Source organism: Arachis stenosperma, chromosome 5 (genome assembly GCF_014773155.1).
Source record: "Arachis stenosperma cultivar V10309 chromosome 5, arast.V10309.gnm1.PFL2, whole genome shotgun sequence".
NCBI classification, from domain to species: Eukaryota; Viridiplantae; Streptophyta; class Magnoliopsida; order Fabales; family Fabaceae; genus Arachis; species Arachis stenosperma.
The window spans coordinates 125,881,744-125,893,901 of record NC_080381.1 but is presented as its reverse complement, the minus strand read 5'-3'; the positions used below and the strand labels follow the sequence as shown (position 1 = coordinate 125,893,901).

Sequence of the window (12,158 nt, the reverse complement as noted above, 5' to 3'; positions counted from 1 at the left end):
TTATTGAGTTAAAAATATTCCACCTCATTGATATGAACATCTAGAAGTCATAAAAATTATTCACAAATATAAGTATTATCACATGGTATATGACGGATCCTCTTATAATTAATTAATCAATTAATTTTGAAACTCCATCATTAGAGATAGAAGTTGGTCTAAACTCTCTGCCCCGTAAAATAAAAGATATTGATAATCAACTTTGCCATTTTATTAAGTAATCAACTTTTCTTCGGGATCTTTTACCTGTGTGTGATTACAATAATTACTATTAACTGGGAAATATTGTTATTCATGCATTACATTGCAACAATAATGATGTAATATTTACCTGAAACAATATTGCTCATGTATATTTAAAGAAAAATTTTTGGACAGTAATTTTTAATATTTTTTGTTATCATTTGATCAATATAAATTTTAAATTTTTTTTAATAAATAAATTTTATTAATTTATATATAAATTTTAAAAAATATAAATATAAATTATATTTATTTATGTATATAAATTCTGATAAATATAAATATAAATTATACATTTTTTATATACAAATTTTTTATAAATATAAATGCAAATTATTATTAATTAAATACTAATACAAAATAATAATATTTATTAATCATATAGGATTGTTCATATTTAAATGACTTAGTTTCTTATCCCAGTATTCTAAAATATGTTCTCCTTCATTAAGCTAGCATGTAGTGGTTAATAAATATTACTGATTAATTGATTTTATGAGTGAACAAAAACTATGAGAGATAATAGTAATAATACTCTCACATTTTTGGGAAATGGGACATTTAAGGTATTTTCTCCTCTAATAAGCGGATTTTTTATTTAAATATATAAAATAAATCTAATAATTATTAAAATAAATAATTTAAAAAATATTTACCGATTTAAATATTTTAATCTTATCTCATTTACATTGTAAACGAGATGATATTGCACGTATCTCGTTTACAGTATGCAATGTTCATTTCGTTTACATTGTAATATATAAAAGACAATCGTAATAGTTATAAAAGGATGTATAATCCTTGGTATTCTTCACAAACTTTTTCTATCTTTTTTGTGTCTCATATTTCTCATGGATAAAAGGCATAAATGGCTAGTAATAGTCAATACATACTTATGCTTGTATATCCCAATTGTCGTATGAGAAATAGTGACAACGGTGTGACATTTGAGTGTGAGGATCCGATATTGTTTCGCACTCAGCGTGTGGAAACGTTGTTGGATTTGAAGAGTTTGATATTGAACAAGCTCGGTGGTACACAAGCGAGGAAAATCGGAAGAGTGGCGTATAGGTTGCTGGCACCCATGGGTAACAGGGTCTTCCGGTTTCGACTATTCCGACTTCAAGGAGACGAGCATGTGCGACTGATGTTCGACATCCATGGGAGGATTATGGTGGAGCATGTAATGGAGCTTTCCGCAGAGGTGGAGCTTTCCACCATTCATACCTGTCAAGATTGACTGGAGTGCCTGGTATCTGCTGCTCCCCATTGAACTGCCGTTTCACCCGATCAACGTGGTAAAACCGGACAATGTTGAAGCAGACCAGTGGGACGGCCGACAACCAGGTACCCCACTCCTCCTCCTCACGGAACCAGTGCGGGCATAGGGCTTGCATCGCAGGGTCATCGTAGACTCTCCATGCAAACTAAATAAAAAATATGTCCGACATCAGTAACCATACACTATCTATCTAACTGTAAAAAATATACCGTAATACAACACATACAGCAAGTATTTAAAATCACAATATATTTTATTTCATGACTAACTTTATCGAACCATAACTGGTCGATCGAAACCCTTCAATGCAAGACCCTGGCCTGATGTTGATCCCTACTTTGCTGCTGCAATCCAACCAACCTGACAGTAACGGAGATATATACGATTAGTTAAGTAAAAAACCATATGAATTGACAACAATATTTAATGTAAATAAAAAAATAATATTTGGTTACCTCGCAGCTAGCGGATACTAGTAGATTCCTTTATTTGGTGGACACCACTGAAGAAATCTCTGATTAACCCAACTCATCAAAAGTGGAGTGCAACCGGAGATGTTCGTGATGCCCCGCTGTGCTGCCAAACAGGGTGACTGGCACGTCCAGGCCAGCACAGCCAATCCCAAAGATAACGCCCTACACTCCATGAAGTCTCGGAGAAGTAGTAGCCAACGTATGTGCACTAGGTTGTTGGACTTGTCTGTCAACAGATACCCTCCGATCAGTAACATAATATAGCACCTGGCGTACTGTCGGAGGGTCTCCGGGTCGTCGGTCGGGGACATCTGGCAGACACGATCACGCAACCACACCAGCTTCAGCGTGAAGGACTCCTTCCTCTGCACAGCCTGCTGTGCTGCCACCGGAGACCTGGCACCAAGCAGCTGCTCCACCATGTCCCACGTCTCCGTGTGGTACCACCTGCCGAAGTCACGAAGGCACCCTCCAACGGGATTTCTGTGTGCGCGTAGGCCTAGGTGGTACGCCATGTCCTGCAGGGTGATAGTGACCTCACCCTACGGGAGATGAAACGTGTGCGTCTCTAGACGCCATCGCTTCACGAGTGCCGAAATCAGGGAATTGTCAAAAGTGATGTCCCTGAAGGGCACCGTGTCGCCGAATCCGGCCTCAACCAGATACGGGACGATGGCGTCTGATGGAGGAAGAATATGGCTGACTCGCCGGGGCAGTAGAAGGCGAGGCCTCTGCGGAATAAAAAGAAATTAACTTATAAAGAGATAATCATAAATTTTTGTAGTCTACTTAAGAATATAGAGCTACTTCTACTTAAGAACATACTTCCATGTTTCTAGTCTACACATGTCTCTAAATTACATATGCCAGTAAGCAAATCCTAATTAAATCATAACAATCTTACACAAGCAAATACATTTCTAAATTCATCCTACAGACCAATTTCTAAAGCATTTTACTCAGTTCTTGTCACTATGGGACTACCCTAACAATGTCCATATACTTAGATTAACCAAACAGAATGCAACTAACCTCGAAGTCGGCCGTCTCGGCGTAATGTGACGTCTCGTTCAGTCTGTTGATGTCTCCGTCATTCTCCACTTGGCGTGCCATCACCGTATCAGTCTCAAATATGGTTGGAAAGGGTAAAAAGAGGGGAGAAAGATGTTGACTAAGTAAAAATGGGGCTTAGAGGCACGCTGTAAACGACTTATACTTATAGGCGCGGTACGGCTTTATCTCATTTACAGTGTAAACGAGATAAGGGGTCTATCTCGTTTACGCTGTAAATAAGATAGCCGTGGTTCAGCTGACTTGTCTTATCTCGTTTACACTGTAAACGAGATAAGACTGAAGTATTTAAATCGATAAATATTTTTTAAATTATTTATTTTAGTAATTATTAGATTTATTTCATTTATTTAAATAAAAAATCCCTAATAAGTAGTAAGACATTCTTTTATAAATAAAATTGTGCTTTCATCTTTTGCATATGGCAGATGAAGTTGCTTGTTATTACTCATCCAAACATATATTAATTTTTGTATACAGTATAAAAGAGTTTTCATTTTTATAAAGATCAACCATTTTGGCAAATTATTAAGATTATTTTTAAATATTTTTTATTAAGTAAGACGTAATACACTATTATTAATTAAATAAATCTTAATTTTCTATTTATTATATTTATATTGATAACTCAAAATTGAAATTTAAAATATAAAATATAAAATTTAAAATTTAAAATTTAAAATTTAAAATTTAAGTTTTAAATTCAAAAAGCATTTAGCTCTTTACTTTTTTTTCAAGCATATTAGCATTCGCCATCAAATTAAAACTCCAAAAATGATATACACGTTAAGGATATCACGTCATAAAATAAAAAACACACCAAAAAGTTCTTCATATGATATAGAACACAAATTTATTTGAAACTCCATCATTAGAGATAGAAGTTGGTCTAAACTCTCTGCCCCGTAAAAGAAAAGATATTGATAATCAACTTTGCCATTTTATTAAGTAATCAACTTTTCTTCGGGATGTTTTACTATTAATTGGGAAATATTATTATTCATGCATTACATTGCAACAATAATGATGTAATATTTACCTGAAACAATATTGCTCATGTATATATTTAAAGAAAAATTTTTGGACAGTAATTTTTAATATTTTTTATTATCATTTGATCAATATAAATTTCAAATTATTTTTAATAAATAAATTTTATTAATTTATATATATAAATTTTAAAAAATAAAAATATAAATTATATTTATTTATATATATAAATACAAATTATATATTTTTATATGTAATTTTTTATAAATATAAATATAAATTATTATTAATTAAATACTAGTAAAAAATAATAATATTTATTAATCATATAGGATTGCTCATATTTAAATGACTTAGTTTCTTATCCCAGTATTCTAAAATATGTTCTCCTTCATTAAGCTAGCATGCAGTGGTTAATAAATATTACTGATTAATTGATTTTATGAGTGAACAAAAACTATGGGAGATAATAGTAATAATACTCACATTTTTGGGAAATGGGACATTTAAGGTATTTTCCCCTCTAATAAGCGGATTTTTTATTTAAATATATAAAATAAATCTAATAATTACTAAAATAAATAATTTAAAAAATATTTATCGATTTAAATATTTTAGTCTTATCTCGTTTATATTGTAAATGAGATAAGACACATCTGAATTACGACTATCTCGTTTACAATGTAAATAAGATATATAGAAGACAATCGTAACAGCTATAAAAGAATGTCAACCCTTAGTATTCCTCACAAATTTTTTCTATCCTTTTTGTGTCCCATATTTCTCATGGATACAAGGCATAAATGGCCAGTAATAGTCCATACATCGTTGTGCTTGATATCCTAATTGTTGTCTGAGAAATAGTGACAACGGTATGACATTTGAAGTGTGAGGATCCAATATTGTTTCGCACTCAGCGTGTGGAAACGTTTGTCGGATAGAGTTTGATATTGAGCAAGCTCGGTGGTATCCAAGCGAGGAAAATCAGAAGGATGGCGTATAGGTTGTTGGCACCCATGGGTAACGAAGTCTTCCAGTTTCGACTATTCCGACTTCAAGGGGACGAGCATGTGCGACTGATGTTCGACATCCATGGGATGATTATAGTGGAGCAGGTAATGGAGCTTTTCACAGAGGTGGAGCTTTCCACCTTTCATACCTGTCAAGATTGACTGGAGTGCCTGGTACCTACTGCTCCCTATTGAACTGCCGTTTCACCCGATCAACAGTGAAATCGGACAATGTTGAAGCAGACCAGCGGGACGGCCGACAACCAGGTACCCCACTCCTCCTCCTCACGGAACCAGTGAAGGCACAGGGCCTGCATCGCAGGATCATCGTAGACTCTCCATGCAAATTGAATAAAAAATATGTCCGACATTAGTAACCATACGCTATCTATCTAACTGTCAAAAACATACCGTAATACAACACAACAAGTATTTAAAATCACAATCTATTTTATTTCATGACTAACCTTATCGAACTGTAACTGGTCGATTGAAACCCTCCAATGCAGGACCCTCGCCTAATGTTGATCCTTACTTTGCTGCTGCAATCCAACCAACCTGATAGTAACGGAGATATATACGATTCATTAAGTAACAAACCATATGAATTGACAACAATATTTAATGCAAATAAAAAATAATATTTGGTTACCTCGCAGCTAGCGGATACTAGTAGATTCCTCTATCTGGTGGACACCAATGAGAAAATCTCTGATAAATCCAGCTCATCAAAAGCGGAGTGCAACCGGTGATGTCTGTGACGCCCCGTTGTGCCGCCAAACAGGGTGACTGGTACGTCCAGGCCAGCACAGCCGATCCCCAAGATAACGCCATACACTTCGCGAAGTCCCGAAGAAGCGGTAGCCAACGTATGTGCACCAGGTTGTTGGACTTATCTGTCAATAGATACCCTCTGATCAGTAACATAATATAGCACCTAGCGTACTGTCGGAAGGTCTCCGAGTCGTCGGTCGGGGGCATCTGGCGGACACGATCACGCAACCACACCAACTTCAGCTTGAAGGACTTCCTCTGCACAGCCTGCTGTGCCGCCACCGGAGGCCTGGCGCCAAGCAGCTGCTCCACCATGGCCCATGTCTCCATGTGGTACCACCTACTGAAATCACGAAGGCACCCCCTAACGGGGTTCTCGTGTGCGCGTAGGCTTAGATGGTACGCCACGTCTTGCAGGGTGATAGTGATCTCACCCCACGGGAGAAGAAACGTGTGCGTCTCCAGACGCCATCGCTTCACGAGTGCCGAAATCAGGGAATTGTCAAAAGTGAAGTCTCTGAGGAGCACCGTGTCGCCGAACCCGGCCTCAGCCAGATACGGAACGATAGCGTCCGGTAGAGCAAGGGTATGGCTGACTCACCGGGGCAGTAGAAGGCGAGGACTCTGCGGAATTAAAAAAAATTAACTTATAAAGAGATAATCATAAATTTTTGTAGTCTACTTAAGAACATAGAGCTACTTCTACTTAAGAACATACTTCCGTGTTTCTAGTCTACACATGTCTCTAAATTACATATGCCAGTAAGCAAATCCTAATTAAGTCATAACAATCTTACACAAGCAAATACAGTTCTAAATTCATCCTACAGACCAATTTCTAAAGCATTTTACTCAGTTCTTCTGTTCTTGTCACTATGGAACTACCCTAACAATGTCCACATACTTAGATTAACCAAACAGAACGCAACTAACCTCGAAGTCGGCGGTCCCGGCGTAATGTGACGTCTCGTTCAGTCTGTTGATGTCTCCGTCATTTCCCGCATGGCGTGCTATCACCGTATCAGTCTTAAATATGGTAGGAAAGGGTAAAAAGAGGGGAGAAAGAGGTTGACTAAGTCAAAATGGAGCTCAGAGACATGCTGTAAACGACTTATACTTATAGGCGCACTACGACCTTATCTCATTTACAGGTCTATTTCGTTTACACTGTAAACAAGATATCCGTGGTTCAGCTAATTTGTCTTATCTCGTTTACACTCTAAACAAGATACATACAATGTCATATCGTTTACAGTATAAACGAGATAAGACTAAAATATTTAAATCGATAAATATTTTTTAAATTATTTATTTTACTAATTATTAGATTTATTTTATTTATTTAAATAAAAAATCCCTAATAAGTAGTAATACATTCTTTTATAAATAAAATTGTGCTTTCATCTTTTGCATATGGCAGATGAAGTTGCTTGTTATTACTCATCCAAACATATATTAATTTTTGTATGCAGTATATAAAAGAGTTTCATTTTTATAAAGATCAACCATTTTATCAAATTATTAAGATTATTTTTAAATATTTTTTATTAAGTAAGACGTAATACGCTATTATTAATTAAATAAATCTTAATTTTCTATTTATTATATTTATATTGATAACTCAAATTTAAAATATAAAATATAAAATTTAGAATTTAAAATTTAAAATTTAAGTTTTAAAATTAAAAAAGCATTTAGCTCTTTACCTTTTTTTCAAGCATATTGGCATTCGCCATCAAATTAAAACTCCAAAAATGATATACACGTTAAGGATATCACGTCATAAAATAAAAAACACACCAAAAAGTTCTTCATATGATATAGAACACAAATTTATTATTAATAAGCACTTATGCTCAATTTACATAAATATTAATATATAAAAGCACAATTGAATAAATAATAACAGAATGTGAAATCCATTATTGAAAGTGTCCTGCCTTCTACTTCCTTGCCATCAAAGAAACTAATAGGGATATTGAATATATAATAACATGACCATTTTATTAAGCAATCAAATTTCCTATTGTCATCACGTATTAAAACAAAATTAATTCTTTTTAAGATTCTTTTACCTGCGTTGTAACAAAGTATCATTAATCGTTAAATAACTTTACGATAATACTACAGAAAAAAAAATAGTCAAAATTTATCTTATTTAATATTTATTAATTATCGTAATAATTAATGAATATTAAATAAGATAAATTATGACTGTTTTACTTGATTTTCTTTGATTATCAACTATTTCCGTAACTATATATCTCTTCATAAGTCATTTAGATCATGAATTCATCATGATGAATAATTATCAGGTTTGATGATGATGATTCATAGCGAAGTTACAAATCATTTACTCCTCAAAATAGTTATATAAAAAATTTTACACTATAATGTACATCGTAATTAAACTCTCCCTAAGTCCTAATAATTAACCGTAAAAAAAATAAAATTGTTTTTAACTTTTTATTGATGACACACCTATCTATGCTAGGGTTGTTACGACTACTTCAAATTAAAGTATATATAGTATAGTATATATCAAAAAGTCCAAAGTCTATATAAAAAAAATCAAACTAAAAAAGCAAAAGAGAGAAAAGGGAGAGGGAGGGGCATGTTGCCAATATGCCATGGCGTGTAATAAAATATGCATAAGTACGTGTTTGTGTTGATCTTATTCAATAGCGGAAAGCGTGTGTCACTTAGTCTAAACTCCAAACACACCCCAAAATAACAAAACTAACGTATTTGGATTCATATTTGTTTAATTGTTTTACCCATTCCCCCTTCCGTCCCCTTTGACGGTTACAAGTCTCCATTTTTTTCAACTCTTTATCTTCAATGGTCAATATTCAAAATCATATCATCTCACACACACACATACTAACTATTACAAATTAAGAGTTTAATTGGTGAGTTTTATATTATCGTTTAATCATATATATATTATTTTAAATGATTATTTATATCGTTAATATAAAAATTATTTTTTGTACATAATAATATCTAATTGAATATGCATTAAAATTAAATTTTTAAATTAAAACTAACCAAAATATATATAAAAAATATGCATTATGTGTCTTACTCTTCTTCAATTTGAATGCTTCTGGTTAGAATATTTCTTAATTCTTTTCTGTTCTTTTGGGTTATGGTCTAACCTTTGAACACACATTGTATGAAAGCAAAGACCCATGACTCTCAACTTATATAGCTACCAAAAAACACACACACATGAGATACATGACATATATGATATATCTACAGGTGTGTATATATAAAGAGAGAGACAGAGAGAGAAACACCAACTATCGCAAATTGCAAGACCCATCAAAATTTTCTTACAAAGTTTCAAACTTTGATCATCAAATAGCACAGAACCAATAAAAAAAACAAAGAAGCACCATTGCTACTACTATTTCTAGCTTGATTTCTATTATCAAGTTGGTTGTGTTTGAACCCTTTGAGATGGTGCTAGGTTGGAGTAGAAGGAGGAAGAACAACAATCACAAGGCTAATGGAAAACCAAGCATGGAGCTAGTGATTCCAAACCATTTCAGGTGCCCAATTTCGTTAGACCTAATGAAAGATCCTGTGACATTATCAACCGGCATAACATACGACAGAGAAAGCGTTGAAAGATGGTTTGATGATGGGAATTTCAAGTGCCCTGTCACAAGCCAGATTGTGAAGAACTTTGACATGATCCCAAACCATTCTCTGAGGATGATGATCCAAGATTGGTGTGTGGAGAATAGGCAGCATGGTGTTGAGAGGATCCCAACACCAAGGATCCCAATTAGCCCAACTGATGTCTCTGATCTTCTTCTGCAACTTAAGGAATCTTCACTGCGCTTGGAACAGTTTACTTGCCTTGAATTGATTCAGAAGATGGAGAGATGGGGTGCTGAGAGTGAAAGGAACAAGAGGATTATAGTTGATAATGGAGCACCAGCTGCATTGGCCTCATCATTTGATTCATTTGCAGGTAAACAAAATAAACCCTTTCATGCATTAATACTAGCACTTCATTTAATATCTTTTCATGAGTTTAATTTTCATGGCAGTATAAAATATTTTGTCGTAGTCGTGTAATCACATTTGTTATTTCGAACGACCATTCACTTGATCAATATAAAAAGTAGTCATTTTTTCTGATGTGATGTTACGTAATTGGATAATGTGTAGAACTACTTTACGCATCAAAATTAAATTCATCTTTTTCAAGTTATATGACCAACATGGATTCTTATTTGTGCAGGTGATTCTGTTGAGAGAAATGTGGGTGTTCTTGATGAGATCCTTTCAGCACTGAAATGGATGTTCCCACTTCAATTGGAGGCTCAGAAATCATTGGGGTCCATTGCATCATTGAGCTGTATGGTTTGGTTCTTGAAGCACCAAGACCTCCCTGGAAAAGAAAAATCCATTGTTGCATTGAAGGAGCTTCTCTCCTTTGGTGACAGTAATAATGTTGAGGCACTTTCAAAGATTGAAGGGGTCAACGAACTCTTGGTGGAATTGGTCAACAAGAGAATTAGTCCAACAGTAACAAAGAACTCACTGAGGGTGATCTGGTACATGGTTTCATCATCAAAATCTGAATGTGGTGAGAAGATGAAGATTTCATTTGTGGAGTTGGGATTTGTGAATACCCTTTTGGGAGTCCTAATTGATTCAGAAAAGAGCATTTGCGAGAAGGCTTTGGCAATCTATGATTGTCTTTGTAGCAGTGAGAAAGGGAGAGAAAGTGCTCTTGGGAATGATCTAACTATTCCTGTTTTGGTGAAGAAGGTTTTGAGGATTTCTTCACTTAGCACTGATTACTCTGTGTCTGCAATATGGAAGATGTGCAAATTTGGAGAAAGAGGTGATGAAGAAGGGAAGGTTCTTGTTGAGGCTCTTCAAGTTGGTGCATTCCAGAAGCTTCTCTTGGTTTTGCAGGTTGGTTGTGGTGATTCCACAAAGGAAAAAGCCACTGAGCTTCTCAAGTTGATGAATCCTTATAGGGCTGAATTGGAATGCATTGACTCTGATTTCAAGAATCTTAAGAGATCCTTCTAACACTTTTCATACACAACAATACATAGAAAATTAGACAAATTTTATCTCAAAGATATCATTTGTTTCTGTCTATGTTTGTCACATTTTTTTTAAAACAAAAATAATTTACCAAACATTAAGTATCTCTGAAAAACCTCTTTGAACCAAAAGTTTGCTTTAGGATTGGCATTGATTTTATGGATTAAATGCATGGATCTGTGCAGTTTGTATCATAGGATTCAAAGGATTATAGATAGGGAACATAGAGAAAGATTATTCTTTTTGTATATTGTAATAATTACGCTAAAATATTATATTCGTATTCAATATTTGAGCAAAGTTCTAATTTAGTTATTAACGTTTCTTTCCGTTTTAAAAAATTTTGAACGGGTTGTCTCAATATTAAAGTTGGCTAATAATATTTTATTTCAGAACATAATTAAATCAATCCACTAATGATCACTAATAAAAGTTTTTTCTTTAATTCTAAAACATTGATGATTGATTGCTAGAATTGAAAATATTTTTATAAGAGATTGAGAAAAAGAAGTATTACAAAAAGGTTTTGATTATATTTTTCTAATACAAAATAAAAATCTACTAATCTTCTAAATTCGGATCAGTTGTTCCAAATCAAAGAGTAAGTATTCGCTATTGATATGTCCGAGCTAAGATTAGTTGAGGTGGGTAAAGACAGTTGCCTAACTTATTTAGTAAAAGACTCCTTTTATGACTTAATAATTATGTTATTAACATTTACATTATTTACTTTATTAATTCTTTGTGTTTAATTATAGGATAATATTAAATTTATTTAAATTTTTTTACGATAAAAATAAAATATTTTTAAAATATTAGAGACCGAATTAAAATTATTTAATTTAAATATTAAGAACTAAAATAATACTTTATTTTAATAATTATCAATAATAAGATGAAGTTTGATATATATCAAAATGTGTTTGAACTTTGAACCCCCAAAACAGGGCACCTATCGTGGGGTAAGAAATGAGAATGCAGGCGTGAATAAACTAAGGGCTTATTTGGTAAAGTCTTTATTTTTTAAAAATAATTTATAAAAATTAATTTTTAAAAAATAATTATTTAAAAATTATAGTATTAATATTTAATAAATTATTTTTAAATGAATTAAGTATAATTTTGATCTTTAAAATATAGGTCGAAAATTTTTTTCGTCTCTAATATTTTTTAATATAAGATCGTTCCTAAGATTTGAAATCAAGTTTCAAAATCGTCATTTTTACTCAAATT

General features: G+C 33.3%; 1 protein-coding gene across 1 annotated transcript; it reads left to right on the top strand.

Annotated features, from left to right (window-relative positions):
* Nucleotides 1-8,942: 8,942 nt before the first annotated feature.
* Nucleotides 8,943-11,213, top strand: LOC130982484 (U-box domain-containing protein 21-like). The gene is made up of 2 exons (XM_057906505.1): nt 8,943-9,831; nt 10,105-11,213. The coding sequence occupies exons 1-2, from the start codon at nt 9,312-9,314 to the stop codon at nt 10,905-10,907; spliced, it is 1,323 nt and encodes a 440-aa protein (XP_057762488.1). The 5' UTR covers nt 8,943-9,311; the 3' UTR covers nt 10,908-11,213.
* The last annotated feature ends 945 nt before the right edge of the window (nt 11,214-12,158 follow it).